This window comes from Gymnoscopelus braueri (genome assembly GCF_963280865.1).
Source record: "Gymnoscopelus braueri genome assembly, chromosome: 15".
NCBI lineage: Eukaryota > Metazoa > Chordata > Actinopteri > Myctophiformes > Myctophidae > Gymnoscopelus > Gymnoscopelus braueri.
The window spans coordinates 28535711-28560405 of record NC_137620.1 but is presented as its reverse complement, the minus strand read 5'-3'; the positions used below and the strand labels follow the sequence as shown (position 1 = coordinate 28560405).

At 43.7% G+C, this 24695-nt stretch overlaps 1 protein-coding gene across 1 annotated transcript in view; it reads left to right on the top strand.

Annotated features, from left to right (window-relative positions):
* Positions 1–24695, top strand: part of arap2 (ArfGAP with RhoGAP domain, ankyrin repeat and PH domain 2) — a 197589-nt gene that overhangs the window by 10877 nt on the left and 162017 nt on the right. Inside the window, exons 2-8 of the mRNA XM_080451401.1 lie at positions 224–1112; positions 1993–2081; positions 9468–9541; positions 10443–10507; positions 12930–13161; positions 14248–14429; positions 16248–16317. Coding sequence (XP_080307527.1) covers positions 316–1112; positions 1993–2081; positions 9468–9541; positions 10443–10507; positions 12930–13161; positions 14248–14429; positions 16248–16317 — 1509 coding nt within the window. The 5' untranslated portion in view covers positions 224–315. The remainder of the gene's footprint in view (positions 1–223; positions 1113–1992; positions 2082–9467; positions 9542–10442; positions 10508–12929; positions 13162–14247; positions 14430–16247; positions 16318–24695) is intronic.

The window sequence follows — 24695 nt, the reverse complement described above, 5'->3', positions numbered from 1 at the left end:
AAAATTATTAAAAATATATTACGATACAGTATGACATCATGACAATACCTATCGTCACATTTTAATGTCACGATAGGCTATATCGTGGGACAATATATCGTGACACTCCTAGGCGGGGAGGGTTAATCTTTTTTTTTTTATCACTTGGGGTACCCTTCTTTAAAAATCGACCTGTCCCTTAAATCCTATGTTTTTGCTTTTCTCTCTCTTCTTGCATCTACAGAATCCAACTCTTCTCCTTCATTTCGAGTGATGTCACCTTTCCTGGCATTTAGCAGCCCCTCCCCGATGTGGCAGCCTTGGGTTTAGAGCGCCATGTCGGAGCCTCTGGAGCCCAGTGAGGAGATAGTGGAATGGTTGACTACCCTGCACCTGCCCCAGTATGCCCTCTGCTTCCAGCTCGGGGGCTACCGGGCTCTGGAAGACTGCAAGGATCTCACAGACGAGCGCCTCCTCGAACTCCGGGTCTTCCCCACGGGCCACCGTAGGCGTATCCTCCGTGCTTTGGAAGCCCTCGGGGTGGTCCGAGAGGATGGTGAGGAGGAGGAGGAGGAGGAGGAGGAGGTGGGGAAAGAAGAGCAAAGGGGTCCGCGGAAACCTGTGACGTATCCGAGACATGTCTTCCTGAAGGATAGGAACAGCCAGCCAAAAGAGAGGGGGGAGTCTGGCTTGGATGGGAGTCAGTCGTTGCCTCCGGGAGCGGGACTGGCGGCAGTAACCGACGGCATCTCAGACGGGGCCTCCCCTGTCCCGCCCCAGCCGGCACCGCGGGACCCCCGCAACATCCGCAGCCGCTCCTCGACCTCCTTATCGACCACCAGCAGCAGCAGTGATTCCCTGTCCGTCTCCCCTCGTTCCGAAGTGCCCTCCGATTGGGACGTCTCCTCCGAAGAGCCCTCGTTTTCTAGCACAGACTCCGCCCCGTGTCCGGGGGTCCCCTCGTCGTCCGCTGACCCCACCACCGGGGCCTTCCAGATGGTGGAGAACAGCATTTACGAGGGGGGCACCAGCTTCAAGGCTCCCAAGGGTCCGCGGCCCACTCGCTCCTACAGGCTCCGGCATCGGCCTGTCCCTGAAATCCCGAAGCAGATCACGCTGCCACCTCAGGACTGGTACGTTAAGTCACAGCTAAAATAATACGATAATAATAATACATATTGTTGGAGTCTATTAATACAAGTGCAAGCACTGAGTGAATGTTTCGAGTAGACCGACAAATGAGGTCTAGCACTCTAAATCAATGTGCTTAAATCAGCATGAGAGGCAGCTCACAACAACCCAAAAATATAAAGCCACGTACTGTAGTGTTGTAATGTTGCACGGTTCTATTTCAAACTCCTGTGTGAATCTACGCATAAATGGAAAATAAACTCACCTGCTAGAAGTACCGGTGTCTGGCAAAAACGGCTGCATAATTACATGCCAATGTCATCAAAATACACACACAAAAGGCAGACACGCTGCTTTTTGTTGGTCTGGCCTTTCGCTTGGTGGTGTAACCCTGACTTATTGGTTTCCAAGAATGTGAACACCACATTGTCAGCATGCGAATCGAATGGCAAATCGCAGGAGGCCTCCATCTCGTCTCATTTAAAGGGATACTTCACTTTCGGGCCGGGGACACATTTAAAAAAAATATTAAAAATAAATGAAAAAAGTTATGGAGAATTCATGGCCCCCTCACGCATTAGAGTGTCCTACTAATGTGTGAGGGGGCCATGAATTTTCCATAACTTTTTTCATTTATTTTTAATATTTTTTTTAAATGTGTCCCCGGCCCGAAAGTGAAGTATCCCTTTAAGTCTTACAGATTATAACCCCCCCCCCCCCCCCCCACACATACACACACACACACACACACACACACACACACACAGAGTTGCATATTTGAACCGTGAAACTTAATGCCCCACATCCTGCGTCTTCCCGTGGTATTACCTGTGCGGCTACAATTATTACTTCAATAATTAGCTGATTTCTCTTCATCCTCAGGAGTGCACCACCGCTAGCGCTAACAACCAGCCCCGAACACCGACCCAGCTCCCAGGGTCCCCCTGGGGCCAACGCCGGCTTACAAAAAGGTACAAAAAACACAAGTTGTATTTTTTTTTTTAACTTTGTCTCGCTTCATCTCTGCCATGAATATTTCATTTGGCAGCGGAGTCAGCAGTGCTGTTGTTTGCCCGGATGAAAGAATGGAGGGTATAGTGGGTGTGTGGGTAGGTGGAGGGGAGGGGTGGTATAGGGGTGGCGGGGGTGGTGTTTGGCAGCTCTGCTCTGCGGGAGAAAGCGCCGCACTGCTTTGAGTGCGTGTGTGTGCGAGTGTCCCACATGGGAATATGTGGCTTTCTTTCACTTCTCGTCCTGTGGTGAGACCCCAGTGTTTATTTCTGCTGCCCCGGCACGCCAAAGTTTTTAGAAATGTTTTTACTCTTCTCACAATCCACAATCTTGCAGTACACATAGTGCAAGTTATGATTTGGGATCTTGTTTTGTAATGTTTGGACTGTATTAACCCTTATGTCTTATTGTGCTGTACATAGGAGTATGTATGTGTCACTATCTCAGTGCAGGCAGTTGGCTAAGATGATGCAAGATGTATTTCTTTTTTTCTTTTTGTACAGCTTTCTAGAACAGGGTTTTTCTCTATGTACTGTACTGTCTGTATGTCCCCACAAAACTAGGCCAATCACAGCAAGATTTGTCTATATCAGCGATTTACAACCTGTGGACCCAGGGCCCACTGGCGGGCCATGAGGATATTGCAAGTGGGTCCCCAAATAATTGGCAAAACACAAAGATTTTAATGATAATGTAACATTAATATTAAAAACAAAATGTCATGTTTTTTTTAAAACCTTGAAAAAAATGTTTTCATTTCACTTTCACCAATAAATAGGAACTTAAAGGTTTCATGACATTTAGGTTTTCTGACCTCAATTACACCCCAAAAAAACTGAACATTCAGTGGATTTTCTGTGGTCTGGTTTTCTGAATAATAAGGATCAGAAAAGTGCTGTGGTAGGGGGCACGGTGGCGCAGTCGGTAGCGCTGTCGCCTCACAGTGACAGCTAGAAGGTCTTGGGTTCGATTTCCGCCGGGGACGCTGTGGGCGCTGGGGGTGTGTTCTCTCCTCCGCATCATCAGTGCCCATACCCTAGGTGGGGTTGGTGAAAGGGCCTTTCTGTGTGGAGTTTGCATGTTCTCCCTGTGTCTCTTAGGGTAGGTACCCTCACAAAAACATGCAGTAATCCTGGTCTCTATACTGCCTCCCCCTGGTCAGCCGGGGCGCCTGATGGAGGGGAAAGGAACTGGTTGGAATAACGTGTTCCTTCCACATGCTATGTCTAACCAGGGAACCTCCCCCCTGTCAGGTGATAAGTGCCGCGCTATGAGCTTGTAGATCTGCTATTTTTGAAAAATCGTGAAAAGTGGAACAAAATATTTTGAGATGGGGGTCCGCGGCCAAATACATATCTAAAAATGTTTTCTATATCCTAACAGTATGTTGCTATATCAGTGGTGCTCCAACTTTTTCATGTCAAGGACCCCCAGAATGATATGTATTTGGCCGCAGACCCCCATCTCAAAATATTTTGTTCCAGGGACGCCCCAGAAACAAAGATTGGAGTTAAAAATGTTCGCTTTAAAAAAAAATATATATTCAAAGATTTGCACACATTTTCATGATTTTTCAAAAATAGCAGATCTGCAAGCTCATAGCGTGGCACTCTGTGCCGCACTATGAGCCTGTAAATCTGTTATTTTTTAATAGCCAAAGTATAAAATAATGGTTTAAGTGGTTACACAGATGCGTTCCCGGTTTTAACGAGTTAATAATAAAACCGAACAAAGAATAGAGTCAATAGCCCAATGTGATCACTTGGTAGATAAAAAAAGGGGTAGTTGCCCATTTTGATATACAGTAAAGGTGGCAGTACAGTATGTCACTACACAACTAGACCACTCACAGCAAGGTATGTCTGTGTTCCCACACAACTAGACCAATCACAGCTCACACTGCTACAGTACGATGTCACTAAACGCAACAGTACTCACTGTAGCAGAGAACGAACGAATCCTGCACGCCACACGACAGCACTCAAGCTAACAATCCATTGCTTTCCTGGCATAACACGTGAATGCTGATCCACGCACACTCACACTCACACTCACACATGCACACGCCACACACGACACTGAAGCAGATGATTAGTTCACAAACTGCACACCTAATTACTTACTGTCGATATAGCTAAAGATTGGAAAGGGACGCCACACTGTTATTTGATTTAGTCTTGTTGTGATGTCAAAGCATGCATGTTAACCCATTAAATCCGCATCCGACATCTACAAATGTCTTCTAAATCCTAACAGTTTTCCAAAAAAAAAACGTATGTTGCTATAATCAGTGGTTCTCAAACTTTTTCATGTCAAAGACCCCCAAAATTATGTGTTTGGCTGCGGACCCCCATCTGAAAATATTTTGTTCCAGGGACCCCCACAAGCAACATTTTTTGTCAAACATTCCCCCTAAAAAATATATATATATATATATTCATAGATTTTCAAAAAAAAAAATAGATTTTTCAAAAATAGCAGATCTACAAGCTCTGCTATCTGCTATTTTTGAATAGCCAAAGTATGAAATAATGGTTATAGCTAAAATCTAAAATGACACAGATGCGTTCCCGGACCAAATGGGTTAAGGCAGATCATACATGCTGGCAGTGCTGTACTAACAAGCTTGCATGTAAAAAGAGTCAGAGTGTAACTGCCACCATCCACATGATTAAATTCACTTCTACATACGGCACAGTTTACTTTTCTTTCCTGGTTCTCTCTCTCTCTGTCTCTTTGTTCAGTGTACCTTTACTTTTGCGACTTGTCTCTTGGTAGACCTCGTTTGAAACTTTTGCTCCGCAGCAGAACAAGAGTGAAGACTAGTATAGAGTGAAGGGAGACGCCGTAAGGCTGCGCAGGAGTAGGAAGGGATGAAGGAAGTGCAGATGGATGCAAAACAAGCCGAGCCGGGGGGGAGAGAGAGGGATCCCAGACAGTCCCAGAGCAGGGGGTTGGGGGGAGCTTGCCTAAAAAGTTTCAGTTGATCCCCCGTCACAATGAGGATTACAGTACTACAGAGGTTATACCACAGCGCACGTCCCCCCCCGAATCACATTTGAAAAGGTCCATCCTAACGCTGGGAACCCATGAACCTCCAAAAAAAGGGTTGCTCATGTGCTTTATTGTGTGCGGAGGGTTTGTTCTCACCAAGCCTGGTCACAGCAGGACGTCAATGAGTTTGAATGAGAATATGTGGGAACACTTTTTTCCTGCACACGTGAAACTTTTTCCAACGTGCGCGAGTGGAGGGTCCACACGCGGCCAGTGAGAAGAACGGCTGCATTCATTAACATGGATCAGCGTCTGTGAGCTTATGCTTGAGCGCCTGGTGGGTTTCAACAAGAGTAACATTAGATAAATGTATCTGTCAGCGTTGTTGACCGGTTTGGTGCCAATAAAAAGGAACTCATTCAGTCTTTGTAGCCATGTTCATAAGCACATGAACCCTAGTGCCCCTATTCTGAGACGAACGGACATTCAGCGAAAATAACAGATTTACAAGCTCACAGCGCGTCACAACACGATGCATTGTAAAAAGCATGTAAATCAGCTACTTTCAGCTAACACATTTGGTGTGGAGGGGGGAAAAAAGGTCAACCCCGATCAACTAAGTATATATTGTAGGGTTTAATTGTTTTTTAAACGACCATACCAATGTTATTGCATCATGTCTAGCCCATTGACTGCAAGTCACGCCTTCTTTGTTTACACTACTGCCGACCAATTTCCAAAGCATACCATAGTGTTTTACATTTTAAATGCATTTTTCCTACCTTCCAGGGAGACGTTGGCTTGCGTTCATTTCAGCATGTAATGGTATGAAAATCAACTTGCAGAGACTTGAAACCGAAAATACTCAAATAGCAAAAATAGTAAAAAATACTAATTATTAACTCTTTCACTGCCAAGCGTATTTTCATAAAGTACTCCCCCAGTGCCAGCAATTTGCGTTTTTTTTTTTAAATTTTTCATTCAAATAAATTATCTGATTGGGTTTTTAAACCCATAATACAGTTCTACCAGTAGAGAGCAACAAATCGACACATTGATGACCTCGCTGGCTCACTCGCCCCCTCCCAAACAGGCTCACGTCACATCCGGTCATAACCGGATGTTGACATTTTCGACAATCGTTGATCGGGCTAAATTACGATGTGATACACGACTACGATGACTGATCGTCACCCAGACCAAAGAGAGTAGACGTGGACCTCTCCGTTCGTTTTTTATACCGTGTGAAAAACCGTGACTTTCCCTATTCTGGCCGAAAATGACCGCGGGAAAAAAATGAGAACCGGAAACGGAATCTGCGTCATGAAACCGGAACCCAATGAGTCTGAAGGAGTCAGGAAGCGAAAGTGATCATGAAAAATAAACAGAATAGCGCGACCACAGTCAAAAGTAAAAACTCGGGATTTCTCGTGCTGGCAGGGAGGGTACTCGGGAAAAACTCGGAATATCTCAGGGCGTGGCACTGAGAGAGTTAACTACATTCAAATTGCTACATCAGCTGGAGAAGCAGAGAACTTTTAAGGTGGGTTCAGTCGAGGCCCACTCTCATAACATTTTATGTCATTACAGCTAAAACAATGCAATAGAATGTGTTTTTGTGTGGCGGTATTGTTCTGTTCAGAAGTCCACTGCTCATCCTGCTGCATGCAGGAGAAAGCAGGGTGGTGTAATAAATCTCCCCCAGGGGTCCGGAGACTGAACAGAACCTGTAGCAACAATGATACAATAATATTGTATCATATGCCAGAGCGCTGAACCAGGTTGAGGCTGGGGTGGGGGTTTGCTGCAGTGTTGGAAAGCAGAGAGTGAAAAAAAAAAGACCACCTGGTTGTGGGAATGACAGCGAATGACAGTTTGAATGAACTGAACTGTCAGCTGATGTGATCAGCTGACAACAGTTCAGTTGATTCGGAGCTTGACTGCCCTGCCTGAACTAATGCGATGCTTATCAAGTTTTTTATTTCCTGTTTAAATTAAAACTAGGAAATGATGTGGACCTCGGGATCCACATACTGTAGAAATGGCGTTGTGTGGATCTGTGCCGTCATTCATCTATGACGTATGTATGACGTATGTCTCCAAATTTGAGCAAGGTTTCAGCACGATCACAGCCTCATTGACTTCTGTTGTAAAATGGAAGTAAAATATTTAAAAAATGTATAAAACATGAAAAAAATATTAGTTGAGGTACTACTACTGTGGTCTACTGACAGCATGCATACAAGTGTGGTTGTGATCAGTCCTGTGGTTTGTGAGATTAGCTCTAGACACTCACTCACAGACACACACACACACACACACACACACACACACACACACACACACACACACACACACACACACACACACACACACACACACACACACACAGAGAGAGACCCTCTCATAGACGGCTAGCCTCTTGCAAAGCTATGCCGTAAAAAGTACGAACCCGGTAATTATTCCTCAATAAAAATAACTACGGTATGCTTGGGGAAACGGTTGGTATTAACAGTAAAGTATACGTGATCGTCAATGTACTAAAACATGCAATAACAGCGGTATGGTCCACCGTCTAGATCAGGGGAGACCGGATGGTAGGGGATGGATGCAGTGAAGTAAGCCGATGAGAAAGCAGAGGGGAGAGTGGTGCAGTGACATTACTACCCCCCTCCCCTCCTCCTCCCCACCCCTTGCTGTACCTCATGGTTTGTATCCTGAAGGTCGACCGATAGATGGTGATAAATGACGGCCAACTCCAGTTCCCACTCAAGTCTATCTGTAGAGGCGCTGTGTGCGGAGATACAGTGGAAGGCATTCTGTCATCAAGCAAACGGACCCATTCATTCATTCAAGACCACTGCGAGCTCGATACATGCCCTTATGTGCCCCGCCGTAATGGCTTGCTGTTTGAGTTGACTGTGTGGGAGTCAGTGCACATGTGTTTTAATCCACAAAGACTTCGTGGCGTCTTCGTTGCATACGTTCAGCTTCAGTCCTCGTATGAAGGCGTGTTGTCATTTTTGTGTTTCGATGTGTTTCGGTCTGAAGTCACAGCAAGTTAACCCATTAAGATCTGAGGCCGATTCTACAAAATGTCTTCTAAATCCTAACAGTTTTTTGAAAAAACCCTATGTTGCTAAATCAGTGGTTCTCGGAACTTTTTTTATGTCAAGGACCCCCCAAATTATTTGTATTTCGCCACAGACTCCCCATCTCTAAATATTTTGTTCTAGGGACCCTCAGAAGCAAAGATTTGAGTTATAAATATTCGCTTTAGAAATAAATATATTCAAAGATTTGCAAAAAATGTTCAAGATTTTTCAAAAATAGCAGATCTACAAGCTCATAGCGCGGCACTCGGTGCCGCGCTATGAGCTTGTATATCTGCTATTTTTCAATAGCCAAAGAAATCTAGAATGACACAGATGCGTTCCCGGTCTTAATGGGTTAAAGTTTGCATGTATGTCTATATCTCTGTACATATCTTTGTGTGCGTGTGTGTGTGTGTGTGTGTGGATGGGTGTGTGCGCATGTCCAGCCCTGGGGCAGTGTCTTCTGGCCCTCACAATCCTCAGGAGAATGCCGGTGTCATTTTTCACAGTGACAGGCGTGGTGGCCCACGCAGGGTGGCCCCCCAGGTCTCCAGACTAATAGTGTCTGGGATGAGCCTGTTCACTCCGTCCCTTCTCTTCCACCCGACCACCGAACGCGGGTCCCTACAGAGGAAAACCCAGTCAGAGGAATAGCCTTGGCACAGACACGGTCCGTCTCTCTGTCCTTCTGAGATAGAGAGAGAGAGAGATTGAGAGAGAGAGAGAGAGAGACTCCCAAGTTCTGAGAAGAGTGGGGGGAGCGATGTTAACCCATTAAGACCTGAGGCCGCTTCTAAACATTTTCTAAATCCTAACAGTTTTTCGGAAAAAAATGTAAAAAAAAAAATGTCACGATTTTTCAAAAATAGCAGATCTACAAGCTCGTAGCGCGGCACTCGGTGCCGCGCTATGAGCTTGTATATCTGCTATTTTTGAATAGCCTAAAGAAATCTAAAAGTGACACAGATGCGTTCCAGGTATCAATGGGTTAAAACAAATACATTTAATTAGTTTACGGCAGAGATGGATTAAGGGTCAGTTCTGTTACTTTTAAGATCAATGAACGGGCTTAATCAAAGGGCACTGTAGCATCAGAGCGGCTTCGATTTGTAACTGCAACTCCGCCGCTTTTTTAAACCCCCCTGTCCTTTCATGCACTTGTGTAGGGCCGCGTGACCCCGTGTTCATCGTGCTATATGTCCTCAAATACAACAAAACAACTGCTGTCCTTCTTTTTGTATGTGTCCCCCTATGTAGCTCCGCTTCAAAGACGGCTGACTCCCATTGTTCCCTATGGAGAGACCTTCTACAACCACCCCGAGAACATTCTGGTGAGACAAGCATTCGCTTTCATGGCTAAGACACACGCATTCAGCCTAACTGAAGAGGGACGGCGATTTATTCGACATCACTTACATTGCAGATGCCATCCTCACACTAAATATAACCCCCCACCCTCATTGTTCCCTTGTCGACCACAGACACAGGGGCAGAGTGGATGATCTGCTAGTGTCAGCTCTGGTCCCCCCCCGGGGTTAATAGAAATGTCACTGATAGTCTAGCCTGGCCGCTAAGTTAACCCGTTAAGACCGGGAACGCATCGGTGTCATTTTAAGATTTATTTGGCTATTCAAAAATAGCAGATCTACAAGCTCATAGCGCGGCACCGAGTGCCGCGCTATGAGCTTGTAGATCTGCTATTTTTGAAAAATCGTGATTTTTTTTTTTAAAGCGAACATTTTTAACTCAAATCTTTGCTTCTGGGGATTCTATAAATGTCTTCTAAATCCTATATATTTTTTTAAAACATATGTTTCTATAATATCAGTGGTTCTCAAACTTTCATATCAAGGACCACCAAAATTATATGTATTTGGCTGTGGACCCCCATCTCAAAATATTTAGTTCCAGGGACCCCTAGAAGCAAAGATTTGTGTTACAAAATTTGTAACCCAAACATTTAATGTTCACTTTAAAAACTATATATATTCAAAGATTTGCACACATTTTCACGTTTTTTTCCCCAAAAATAGCAGATCTACAAGCTCATAGCGCGGCATGAGCTTGTATATCTGCTATTTTTGAATAGCCAAAGAAATCGAAAAATGACATTGACGCTTCCCCGGTCTTAAAGGGTTAACCTATTTCGCCCGCTAGCACAATAACGGCCGCCTGAGTGAATGATGGGCGACGTCCCGTTCGCTGCTAATGCCATTTTGTCCTCCTCCTTAGAACCGGGGACCAGAGGAACTGCTGCAGAAAGAGTCCCAGGGGAAAATAAAGCACAAGAAGTTGAGGTGCGGTATAGTAATGTTGACGTGGTGCTTCTCTGTTGTGCCTGCCACTGTCTTCTTGCCAGCTGCGATGTCTGCAAATAGCAACGTTTCAAACACTCAGAATAGAGAGAAAGCAGGAGGAACACAACACATGATACATTGAGTCTCTGAGCATGAGAAATACGGAGAGAATACATTGTGTACATTCAGTATGGTACTGTACATGGCCAGTGGTATAGTGGAAGGTATATGGGTGCCATATACCCACTTCTTGTTTTAGTGAGCATTGCATGTATTCACTTCTAATGTTTTTCCTTCTAACCTTTCAATCAGTTTTACTGTTTTCAGTGGTGGAAAGTAACTAAGTACATTTACTCAAGTACTGTACTTAAGTAAAATGTGGACGTATTTGTACTTTACTTGAGTATTTCCAATTTCCGATACTTTTACTTCTACTCCACTACATCTCAGAGGCAAATATTGTACTTTTACTCCACTACAATTATTTGAAAACTTTTGTTACTAGTTACTTTGCAGATATAAATTTTGATATAATGAAACATACATTAACCACTTTAGCCCTATTTTATACCTAGGCTATTTGAAAATAGCCGATCTACAAGCTCACAACGCGTCGCAAAGCGACGCGTTGTGAGCTTGTAGATCTGCTATTTTCAAACATTTTAGTACTTTTACTTTTGGTACTTTAAGTACATTTTGATGCCAATACTTTTGTATTTTTACTCAAGTACGTTTTGAATTCCAGACTTTTACTTGTAACGGAGTACTTATTGCAGTATTGATACTTTTACTTAAGTAAAACATCTGAGTACTTTTTCCACCACTGACTGTTTTAGAGTACAGAAGTACTGACACCACTCGTTCATCCCCTGGGTCGCGGAAATAATTTCTCTATGGAGAATAACATTGGGTCATCTTAGAATCGTCTCATGTAAGAATTGTGGTCCAGAAATAAACAAACTGTCTCAGTGATGTTGTCAGGGAGGTGACTCTGTATCGTTTATGATAGTCAGTCACTCATATTTGATACAGTCTGTATCTGGCGAAAAATATACTTATTCGGCGGAAGTAACATTAGCGCTTTCTCACCGTCAGTTGATGCTTCATATCCATAAGAGTCAAACCGCCGGGGTCATTTGTTTATTTTTGGAACAGTTCTTATTTGACGCGATATTAAACACGTCTATGGGAATTCAGAATGGGGGGAAAAAAACCCAGGTAGGATGCGTAAATTACGTCAGACTTCGGTGCTCTATTTTTAAATGCATATTGATTCTAAATATTTGAAAACGTTTCAATATTTGTGCCACTATCGCTGTGCATTCTCCTCTTCTCGACTCTGCCTAGTGGACTAGACAAGAACATGCCCACATGCTCCCTCTCACTCACATGCAGTCCTTGACTCCTCAATAGGCTTGTCTCGTGTCTCAACTTGAAAATAGTTTGTGGGTTGTTTCACAGTGTTACAGATTTGCATTGTCACAGTCTTTTTTTCTTTTCTTTTCTTTTTTTTTGGGGGGGGGGGGTCTTGTCACAGTATTATATTTTTTTGGGTCAGTGTAAGGGCACGGTCACACACACCTCGGAAACAGACACATCCCATGCGGCGCGTTGATGTGTGTTGCAAGGTCAAGTGACTTTGCAAACACTACTGGCCCATACTGTTCCAATTTGTCATTTTTTTTGGTAAACAATCACTTTAAGTTGGCCTGCCAATATGAGAGACACTGCACTATTACTTTACAGCATGGGCCACCTTGAAATGCTTTGGCAAAAATTAGAGTCTGCCCACTTCCCCCCAGACAGCACTACACCAGCCTATAAATCGTCTTTAGTAGACTTGTTCATGTTCACAAATTTCAGTCTTAGAACCCAGGAATGCACATTATTACCGTGAATGTGTTTTCTCTGCAGTTTTTCTTCATTAACCCGTTCAAACCGGGAACGCATCTGTGTAACCACTTTATCCATATTTTATACTTTGGCTATTCCAAAATAGCAGATATACAAGTTCATAACGCGGCACCGAGTGCCGCGCTAACTCGTAGATCTGCTATTTTTTGCAAATCTTTGAAAACATATATTTTTTTAAACAAAATGTTTAACTCAAATCTTTACTTCTGGGGGTCCCTGGAACTAAATATTTTGAGATGGGGGGGTCCGCGGCAAAATACATATGATTTTTGAGGGTCCTTGACATGAAAAAGTTTGAGCACCACTGATAAAGCAACAATAGTCTTTCAGAAAACTGTTAGGATTTAGAAGACATTTGTAGAATCGGAACCTCAGGCCTCAATGGGTTAAACACACATTCAATTGATTGATTGCGACTGGATAAGACATTTTTAAATCCCATCGACAGATACAGTACAGACTGATAGAATGACGGGACACGTTTCCATTTGCGATTCGTGACTTATAGGAGGAAGCAACTCAAACCCAAAGAGTCTGCAGAGGGAAACGACGAGGCCGAGGAAACGGTTCCCGCCGCGCCGCCCGCCTCGGCTCTGCTGCTCGACCACGGCGAAGACGACTACTCCACGGTGGAGGAATGCGCCGCCAGTTGGCAACTCGCCAGTCAGGGCGTGGCGAAAACCGACAACACGGCATCGGAACCTCTAGCTCTCAGCTTGCCTGCTGCTGCTGCCTTGCAGGTAGGCCTGTCACAATTATCACATAATGGTATAATTGCAATTATCTTTTGCATAATCGTCATAATCGTCTACACGTTGAAGAATTTTCACACATTTTCAAATATAAAAAAAGCTGAAATAGCAGATCTACAAGCTTACAACGCGTCACAAAGTGACGCGTTGTAAGCTTGTAGATCAGCTATTTCTGCTTTTTTTAAATATTTTAATAACATATTAAAGGTTAAAGGGATTGTAGGCAACATTAAGCCTACATTTTAAGAATATGTATATACATATATTTTGCATTTTTTCCCCTCTATCAGCCACTATATAATGATGCTGGGGTGTTTTCCTGCATTGAAACACAGTCCTCTTTCTGAAATCTTTTCCCTACTATTTATGTTTGTCCGGGACGTAAATGCACGGACGCGCATGTGCGCGTCCGTGCCCGTGTGAACTGTTCGGGTAAAACCGAATGGGACCGAGTGCAGCCGACAAAAATGGAACGAGCCCCCATTGTTTTCTCTGTAGGCAGTTTCAACTTTTTACTTTCGATTTTAAAACGCTCTCAAACTTCTTTTTTGAGGCACGGAATTTACTTTTAAGATATCGTTTGGATAGAATTTAGTTCTTTAACTTCATATATGTGGTCAATTTATCATGAAAGAGCCTATTTAAAAATATAAATTCAGAGAACCGGCAGGGGCAGGGAGTGACATGCATTGTATCCGAATAAAGCAACCTTTTTTCGGCATGGCCCGTTTAGAAGTCCCCCCTGCGTCACCCCCTGGTGGTCGGGGGAAACAAACTGCTGATGAGGAGGGGGGGGGGGGGAGTGGAGGTGCGGTGTTTGACAATAGTTTTTTTCTTTTTTTTACCTCTGAACTCGCCTACAATCCCTTTAACAATTTCTTTGTATATATAAGTTATTTGTCATGTCTGCCCTGAGCAATTTTTGATTATGAAGCCTAAAACGCAAACAGAAGTTTTTATTTTATTCATAATGTTCCAATGTTCAATGCCAAACACACAATTAAATCGTAAATCGTTAATTATTTGAGTGACAATCAATCGTCAACTTAAATTTGTAATGGTGATACTTTGCAGGGTGAATGTGTGAAGATGGTGGAGTGTGACCTCTACTCGGTGCATCCTGCAGACGCTCTGGGGACTCTGGTCTCACACACCGCGCCCGTCAGCTCGGACATTTCACCTTACGCCTGCTTCTACGGAGCCCCCAAAAACCAGCAGGTCAAAGCTGGTTGGCTGGACAAGCTGTCACCTCAAGGGTACGTCACCACTTGGAGTCACCTGTAAACAAAACAAAAAAAGTCACCCCGCTGGGTTCCAGTCAGTGGTGTAAAGTAACTAAGTACATTTACTCAAGTAGTACAATTTTGAGGTATTTTTTTTACTTTAATTGAGTATTTCCAATTTCCAGTATTTTTACTTCTACTACATCTCAGAGGGAAATATTCTACTTTTACTCCACTACAAATATTTGAAAACGTAACCACTTAAAGGAGGAGTTCACCCAAAAAATGACTTATTTTCTATCAATTGCACACCCTATGAAGCCTTGAAATCATGGATTCTTTTTAGTTTTTGTCGCATTCCTAAGCTAATAATTTGATTCCCGTCTCCTACCGGCTAATGTATCCGGTAGGAGACACAAAGTAGATTATTTGTGTCTCCTACCGGAAATACACACGGTCATCAAATTATTGTCTTAGAAATCAAGGCTTCATGGGGTGTGCAATTGATAGAAAATAAGATTTTTTTTGGGTGAACTCCTCCTTTAAGCTCTATATATATTTCGGCAATTTGAAAATAGCCGATCTACAAGCTGACAACGCGTCACGAAGCGACGCGTTGTGAGCTTGTAGATCTTCTATTTTGAAAATAATACTTGAAATGGGACATTCTGCATAATGACTACTTTCATACATTTCAAGTACATTTTGATGCCAATACCTTTGTACTTTTACTCAAGTAAATTGCGAATTCCGGACTTTTACTTGTAACAGAGTATTTCTATATGGCAGTATTGATACTTTTACATAAGTAAAAAAAATAGTACTTTTTCCACCACTTGTTCTAGTGCGATACTTATGGGCATGCTACTAGATGGCGGATGTGATTTTCAGTGTTCAGCTCTATCTGATTTTATGATACACTTAAATTTCACTGTCCTACAGTAGAATGGGACACACACACAATTTCCGAAAGCTATGATGATGATTTAAAATTGGCAAGGGGCACTGGATATACTGCACCCTGAATCAGACCTATCCATTATGCATAGCGTCAGGAGATGGAGATAGGAGATGACTTAACCCATTAATACCTGGAACGCATCTGTGTCACTTTATATGTCTTTGGCTATTCAAAAATAGCAGATATACAAGCTCATAGCGCGGCACCGAGTGCCGCGCTATGAACTTGTAGATCTGCTATTTTTGAAAAAAAAATCGTTTTGAAAAAATGTTTAGATTTTTTTCCAAAAACTGTTAGGATTTTGATTTTTTTTTAAGAATCGCCTCAGGTCTTAAAGGGTTAAGAGCATTGATATTCATACCCTTTCACAATCCTGGCAGAGCAGCATTTATTTTCCCCCCACGGTGCTTAATTTACCCTTGTTGCGCCACGTGGCTCCCAGTCACTCAGAGCCCAGAAGTTGCGTTGTGTTGTGTGCTATCAATCATTGCCTCTCTTTTCCATTCTCTTATACTTGACCACCCGATTTGCATTGGGTTGGCACGCTGCCCTCGGGCTGTTGAATATTCAAAACGGCAAGTGCCCATTTGTTTTATTATGCTAATTGACAGCTGTTGATACAGCACTTGACATTTATGAATCAATGGCACTCCGGATGAAATACGAGTACCTGTTCGGTGTTCAGCGTGTGTGTGTGTTCAGATCGCTGACTTTCAGAATCAAGACATTTAGAGAGCAGTGCGACGCGCGTGTCTTTTCTTATACGTTTTAATCCCATACAGAAGTGAACTAAGGAGTTTGTCAAAGAACCAGAGAGAGAGAGAGAGTCTGACTGCCAGCATTTTCCCATATTTTGCAGTTGAAAAATGTTATGTCACTCTCTCTTCCAGGAAACGGGTCTTTCAGAGGAGGTGGGTGAGGTTTGATGGCGAGAGTCTTTCCTACTACAACAATGACAAGGTGAGCACATTACACACACATTATACACACACACACGCGCACGCGCACGCGCACGCGCGCGCGCACACACACACACGGGTGTGCACACAAGGCCGCCACATGACTTTCATGAACTACGGAAACCTGCCTACCCAAAAACTTCCCCCAAACGATCACCCACCGCCACCCACCCTCGGTCCCCCACACCTCTGCTGCGCCACGCTCTCACCAAGCCAATGCAACTCCTTCCTCGTTAACCCAATAAGGCCTGAGGTTCTGATTCTACAAAATATCTTCTAAATCCTAACAGTTTTTTGAAAAAAGAATATGTTGCTATGTCAGTGGTTCTCAAACTTTTTCATGTCAAGGACCCCAATATGTACATGTATTTGGCCGCGGACCCCCATCTCAAAATATTTTGTTCCAGGGACCCCCAGAAGCAAAGATTTGAGTTACAAATGTTCGCTTTAAAAAAGACATATTCAAAGATTTGCACAAACTTTCTCGATTAGAAAATAATAATAGCAGATCTACAAGCTGCCGCGCTACGAGCTTGTAGATCTGCTATTTTTGAATAGCCAAAGTGTAAAATAATGCTTTTTAGCTCAAGTCCAAAAAACAGATGCGTTCCCGGTCTTAACGGGTTAAGGAAAAGGAAATCTATTTTTAAGCAGCGGAGTGCCAGTCTACTCGGCCCGCACACACACACACACACACACACACACACACACACACACACACACACACACACACACACACACACATACAGTACGCCGGAGCCAGCCGAGCCAAACGTTCTCCTCTCTCCTCTCTTCTCTCCCCCTTCCTCCTCATTGTCATCATCATCATCATTAGGCTGACAGGGTAAAGAATGGGGGCAAGGACGGAGCGACATTATGGCACGCATGGCTGGCCAGTGCGCTCTCCCAATGCCTGCGCCCAGCCATACAGTAAAGTACATTGATGTTGGCATCTGACCAGCTCCCCCAGAGAGGGAGAGAGAGAGAGAGAGAGGGAGGGAGTGGGAGAGAGAGAGGGAATACTCACCTTTTTCTTGCCTCCATCAGCACTTCTCCCACTTTTTCCGCGCTCCTTTACCTCCCGTTTTCCTGCTTCCTCGCTCTCCTTCAGACTGCGCTCTTGACAGTCGAGCACTCGACTCGGAGCGCCGGGGGCCTCGTCATGAGGAGAGGAGGAGAGAAGAGCACGGTGAAGGCTTCTGGCGCTGAAACCTGAGTGAATGGGAACCGATAGGCTGCGGAGACAAAGAAAAGAAAAAAGAAGGGACAAAAGATATGGAGAGAGAGAGATTTTTAACCTTCAGACCCGTCTCTTGTCTCTCATTGTAAATGGGCTTTTGGTTTGGTTTCTCAATACCTCTCTTCTCAAAACCTTTTCACTAAAGGTCACCGTGAGTGGCTGGCTGTTCACTCAATGGGTTGCATTAAAATCAGTCAAGCGGTCAAGTCTTTCAGTCAAGCAGTTGACCGAATGACACGTGTGAGTGTGTGTGCGTGTGTGTGTGCGTGACATTCAGTCCTACATTGTATTTTTGCGTTATAGCCAATCTTTTTTAACATTAGTGAGCTCAAGTGATTGCGAACACTTGACAAATGATGTTGTACCTTAATGTTCTTGAGACAAGCCCATGCATCTAATATAACTTCAACTCAACAAAAGTAGCCTGTGTGTGTGTGTGGCTGTGTGTGTGTGTGTGTGTGTGTGTGTCTGTGTGTGTGTGCGCGTGTGTGTGTGTGTGTGTGGCAGTGACCTCAGCGTGCCCCTCTGTTTTTGCTGTAGCAGCATTGCACAACATCACAATCAATGATGTGGGACCTGTCTGACGCCGGCTCGTTAATCACTTACTAATTATAGCCCTTCTCCCTCACACTCTCTCTCTCACTCTCTCTCTCTCTCTTTCTCTCTCCCTCTGTTTCCATTGCATTTGCTGCTTTATTTATCGCGACACGCTCCGTTGGCGGCGGAGTGGGAGTCGGCGGGGAGGCCACGGCGAGTCAGCACTTAATGCTAGGTGTCACTGTTAGCATAGACCTGGCAGTGTGGAGGAAAGATGGTGGCCTCGCATACTCAGTGTGACCCATGTGCATGTGAGCGAGCGAGAGAGAGAGAGAGAGAGAATAAGTGTTGTCTAAACTTTTTTTAACCCATTCAATCCGGTAACCCATCTACGAATGTCTTATAAATCTAATCAGTTTTCTGAAAAAAAAAACATGTTGCTATATCAGTGGTTCTCAAACTTTTTCATGTCGACGACCCTCAAAATTTTATGTATTTGGCCGCGGACCCCCATCTGAAAAAGTTTTTTTTCAGGGACCCCCAGAAGCAAAAATTTGAGTCAAAAATGTTCCCTTTAAAATATATATATATTCATAGATTTGCACAAATTTTCACGATTTAAAAAAAATAGCAGATCTACAAGCTCATAGCGCGGCACTCGGTGCCGCGCTATGAGCTTGTATATCTGCTATTTTTGAATAGCCAAAGCATAAAACAATGGTTATAGCTGAAAATCAAAAAAATGACACAGATGCGTTCCCGGGGTTGAATGGGTTAAAGTCGTTCACCAATGTGACTTTTACTTTCTGAGCGGGCCGAGCGCTTCATCAGTTCTCCGGGCGGGGTGAAGGGGGGAGGTCGAGTACGATGGCTCCGTCATGCATGCACCGTCTGGTCAGCGGAGGGTCCTGTAACAGCACACCTTTCCTCTCTTACCTCTACCTCTCTCTACACGGAACAGTGCCAGGGCTGGAGCAACACCGTACACACAGAGGAAGGCTCTCAATGCCTTGTTTTGGCATAATAACTGTACTTAGAGGGCACTTTTATTTACCACTTAAAGGGGAAGACCACTCATTTTCAACATTGAACTACTTTTGGCTGAGGGGGCGGAGCCAAAAGTACACCCTGCGTATGTCACTGATCACATGACCTCAATAAATTATCCTTTTCTAGGCAACACAGAAGGGGGGGGGGACTGTTTTCTTATTTCCACACAACAGCTCTAAGGTGTATTAAAGACATAGTTCAATGTTGAAAATGAGTGGTCTTCACCTTTAACACATTAACCGCCAAGAACGTAGTCCTACGGTCCGTTAAATCCAACTGTTAAGCGCCGACACCGTAGCCCTACGGTCCACGGTCTTTTCGCGCTAAACATTTCCGGGTTCACTTTCGGAATTTTTTTGATCCACTTCCGTTTCCGGTTTGATGACCGGAAACGGAATTATTTGGGATCCGGTTTTGACGATCACGTCCGCTCCCATTCTACAGACGAAACTGAAACTCAATTCTCTTCCTGTAGTTTTTTCTCCTCGCATTTCACTGTTTAACGTAATCCGCTCTAACTACAACATGGATGCCCCGTTTGACACGTGATTTTCACTGGGAGATACGTTGAGATGTCGCGGATGTAAATAGACCGTGTACGGCTCAATCTTAAGGATTTTAACAAGATCTATGGCGACATGAAAAAAACAAAAAAACAACAAAAACACCTTGGCACTGGTGAGTACATTATGAGATTAACCTCTGGTGGTTGATGTGTTAAGCTTGTTTTAATTTTTTTTGTTCTTTTTTTAATGATATTTTATGACATCTTTTAAAAAATGTTGCCAGTAACGACATCGGGACACCGGCTTGAAAGTGGTTAAAGGGATAGTTCACTCAAAAAATTACATTTTTTTCTATCGATTAGTCACCCCATGGAGACTTGAATTGATGACCAGCGGACCAGTGGGTAGTGGTTCCGGTAGGAGACACAAGGGAGACTCTTTGTGTGTCCTACCGGAACCGCTGCCGGTCATCAAATTATTGGCTTAGGAATGCGACAAAAATGTGAAAATATCGATGAATTCAAGTCTCCATGGGGTGACTAATCGATAGAAAAAAAGATCATTTTGGGGGTGACATATCCCTTTAAAGTTACAAAGCGCTTTAGAGTGGCGAACAATGATAGTGCCAAATAGAATAGTGTTGTGAGATGACATTTAAAAGATGGATCACTCCAAATCATTTATTATCATTATCATCATTATTATTATTTATAATGATAATAATAATAATAACTTATTACCCTATTGGGAAATCCCCATCGACTTTAGTTGTTATCTAGTCTTTGGAACTGAGAGCTTTCTCTAATGACCTACGAGTGTAGCCCTCAGGGCCCTGTACATAATGGGGTTAAAAGTTCAGAAATGTAGGTTAGAGCTATTGAATTTATTGCCTCGTTTGTGATCAATCAAATCTTCAGATCAATGAGAAACCTCCTGGAGGGATGCTAACATGGCGGTAATGTCTCTTCTCTTAATTTCATTGAAAGGTCCGGCTGCATTTTGAATCAACTGCAGGATAAATGATGGAGACCAAATGAAATAAGGGCATGAATAATTATTTAATGATTACATAGTTGTTTTGCATCTGATACACACATTAATGATAGCAAATGAGACACAACATTGCTGAACTTAGACATGTATTTAGCGCAGTAATATATTATTCACCCAAAAACACTTGAAACATCGAAAAATATTTGAAAATTAATATTTGAAAATTCACCATTTTGTCCCATTGCATAGTAGCCACTGACGAGGCTGTCTGCAGATGACATAAATTATACTACGGGAAGCACTAACATTTGTTTTAAACACTTAAATACTATTTTGAGTCCCTAATCTGGGCACGTCACAATAGGCAAACATTCGGCACAAATAGCTGATCCACAAGCTCTTGCGACACAAGATCGAAGATTGTAGATCGGCTATTATCGGCGAAGAGATTTGTTGTAGAGGGAAAAAAAGGATGGGGCCAAATTCGGACCCCTGGGGGACCCCGGTCAACGAAGTATAGAGGGTTTATATAGTTACCCAGCCACGTGAGCGGACGATATATCGGTTGACTGCTATAGTTTAGCTTGTAGCTCCCCTTACTGTAAATGGATGTGTGTATTGCAGCCAGTGGTGGAAGAAGTACTCGGATATTTTACTTAAGTGAAAGTAGCAATACCACAATTTAAAAATACTCTGTTACAAGTAAAAGGCCTGTGTTCAAAGTGTTACTTGAGTAAAAGTACCAAAGTATTGGCATCAAAATATACTTAAAGTACGAAAAGTAAAAGTACTAAAATGTATTTTTTATAATATAATAATTTATATCTGCAAAGTAACTAGTAACTAAAGTTTTCAAATAATTGTAGTGGAGTAAAAGTGCGATATTTGCCTCTGAAATGTAGTGGAGTAGAAGTAAAAGTATTGAAAATTATAAATATACTCCAGTAAAGTAAAAATACCTCAAAATTGTACTTAAGTACAGTACTTGAGTAAATGTACTTAGTTACTTTAAACCACTGATTGCAGCTGTATGTGGAAGTGACATGAACATGATGACAGGCTGTAGATAATTATGTTCAATCTCTCTGTCTCTGTCTGTCTCTCTCTGTCTCTCTCTCTGTCTGTCTGTCTGTCTGTCTGTCTGTCTGTCTGTCTGTCTGTCTGTCTGTCTGTCTGTCTGTCTGTCTCTCTCTCTCTCTCTGTCTGTCTGTCTGTCTCTCTCTATCTGGTGTTGATTTTCTCCCTCCTTTCCTCCATCACTTCCTCCCACCCACCCAGGGCTTTATTTTGTTTTGTCTTGTTCACTGAAATCCTACGGGATTGGTCGGCCCCAGACAGAAGTAATCGCACTTAATCGCCCGTCGTGGGGCCAGTGTTCTCCGTGGCTCCTGTGATGTCATGAGCAGGAGGTCAACCGGGCGGTGGCGTGGGATAGTGGAGCGCTCGCCAATCTCACTCACTGGGTCCATCTCCCGGTGTTGGGCCGTAGTATCCCGCTCTCAACCCAGTCGCTCGCCCCTTTCGCTGGATTTCGTCAACCGCAGGATTGACATGGAGGGCTTGATGCAGTGTCACATGTATGCTTGTGTGTGTGTGTATGCTTGTGTGTGTGTGTGTGTGTGTGTGTGTGTGTGTGTGTGTGTGTGTGTGTGTGTGTGTGTGTGTGTGTGTGTGTGTGTGTGTGTGTGTGTGTGTGTGTGTGTGTGTGTGTGTGTGTGTGTGTGTGTGTGTGTGTGTGTGTGTGTGTGTGTGTGTGTGTGTGTGTGTGTGTGTGTGCGTGCACTGCACGTCTGTGGCCGTTTGTTAACAGAAGAAAAACCAAAGCCTGGCTTGGACTTGTGTGAGGGGGTGGAGGGCGGCAGTGAGAGGGATGAAGAGATGAGGGGGGGGGGGGAGGAGAGAGGATGGATGGAAAAGGCGAGGGAGAGAGATAAGGTTTTAGGATCAGGGATCCGTCTTTTTTCTGTGTGTCAGTATCTTTTCATTGTCTGTCCGTCTGACGCTGCAAAGCTCTTTCATGCCAAGCCTGAAAGCTCCTGCTCTTCTCTTCTCCTGTCTCTTCCCAAGACCCCGGCGCTGACACTTCACACCTGGAGGGGTTAGCACCCCCCCAGCCCCTTACCCCCCCCCCCCCCCCCCCTTCTTTCCTTGTGTGAGATTTGCAGTGCGTCTCAGAAATATTAATTTGGCTTTGTCTTGAACACCCTTCATTTTTTTGGGGGGTAAAATTATATAAAAAAGAGTGTCTCTGATATTAACCACTTAAACCCTAGTCTGGGGGGGAGAACTTTCGGCGAGGACATTTGATGTGGAGGGAAAAAAGGAGGGGGCCTAGTATAGACCCCTGGGGGGACTCCAGTCAATGAAGTGTATAGGGTTGAAGTGGTTAAATAAGGACAATCTAGTTCATTCCTAGTTGTCGAACAGAATATTTCGACCTTGTGAGTGACCTTAGAATGTGTAGAATGTGTTTCCAGTCACGTCTAGCGCTGTGTCAGGAATGCTCACATTTCAGCGTACCAGCACAAATTGATGCTCAAAGATTTAGATGCTCAATGCTGTTTTTACCCTCAAGGGTTTAACATTAAAGTCATAAAATCGACCATGTAATTCTGATGGGGAGGGGGGTTCTCAAATGTTTACACGCCGACGGCGTATGGTACACATGATATTTCCAAATAACTATTTGAAATGTGGCTGAGGACTGTGAAATAGATTTGTCTGCATGGCATTTCTCCGAAGGCTCCTTTTCAGTTGAGAGTTTAACCAAAGAAAATTGCACTGCAATAAAGCAGTGTGGCAAATTTTCTTTTTCGTTTTTTCATTTTTTTTTACTCTGGATCCACTGGGACCATCTCACGGGTCCTCTGTCAAACCACTCCTTTAGGGGGATGTTAAAATAATTACCCAAACACGCAGCTCCAATGCGTAATTGCATGGCTGTGCAGTTCCGTATTATAACCAGTAGGTGTCCCCATGCCCCCATTGAAAAAGCCAGTGTTGTTGTTTTTTCTCTTTTTTTTTTTGCTTGCTGGTGGAAGACTTGTCTCCCACTTTACATTTTCTTGTCTACCTCCTCTCTTCGTGGAGCTTCTATCATCGCAGGCTTTTAGCTCCATCTCTCTGCCTTAATTGCTTCCTGAAGTTTGACTGGTTGTTATTTTGTGTTGTTGTTTAAGAGTAAAAGAGACACATTTTGCCCATGAGGATGGACAGAGGCTGGAAACCTTGTAGCCCCACAAAGTGACACATGCACAGTAAGAGATGCCGGTATAAAATCCAACACAGATGTGACAGCGGGGCTAGCCAGAGAGTAGCAGTAAGAGAGAGAGAGAGAGAGAGAGATGTCGAGAAAGAGAGGAAATGAGCGCATTGAAGAACTGACCAGGCGGAGAGGAATCTGCTATGTGTGGATGCATTGTGTGTACACTGCAAAATCCTAATTTAACTCTCAGAGTTAAAATAAAAATCAATAGTTTTACTGCATATGGGCCTGGTTCTAGCTTTACTCCCATTATGCTCTTGTCTGACAACACCTATCTATTTGTGTGTTTGTTTGTGTGTACGAGTGAGTGTACAGGCATGCTGACTGTTAACTTCAGCGACTTCTTTTCATCAATAACACCCCCTGCCCCCCCTGCCGTGTATTTATTTACAGAAGCACAATCTCACGATTAAACAACTCTGTCCTGCATGACCCAAAAGCTAAGAATTAAAACAATTAATTACTGCTAACCCACATCAGGCATAATTATCAGTACTTAGAGCCACTCTCCCTCTCTGTCACCTTTCCCTAACATCGATCTGAATCCAGACAGACAGACAGACAGACAGACAGAGGCACACACAGACAGGGAGGAGAGACACAGGGAGGGAGGGAGGGAAAGGCAGCGAGAGACAGAAAGATAGAGAGAGTGTGTGTGTGTGTGTGCGCGTGCATGTGTGTTAGCCCCCATTTCCCCTCTCCCTGAAAAGGCCTTGCCATTTGCCAGTTGGCCACAATTGTAACTAAGTATCTGTTCTTAATTCGTTTTGCCTGGATAAGTAAAGGTA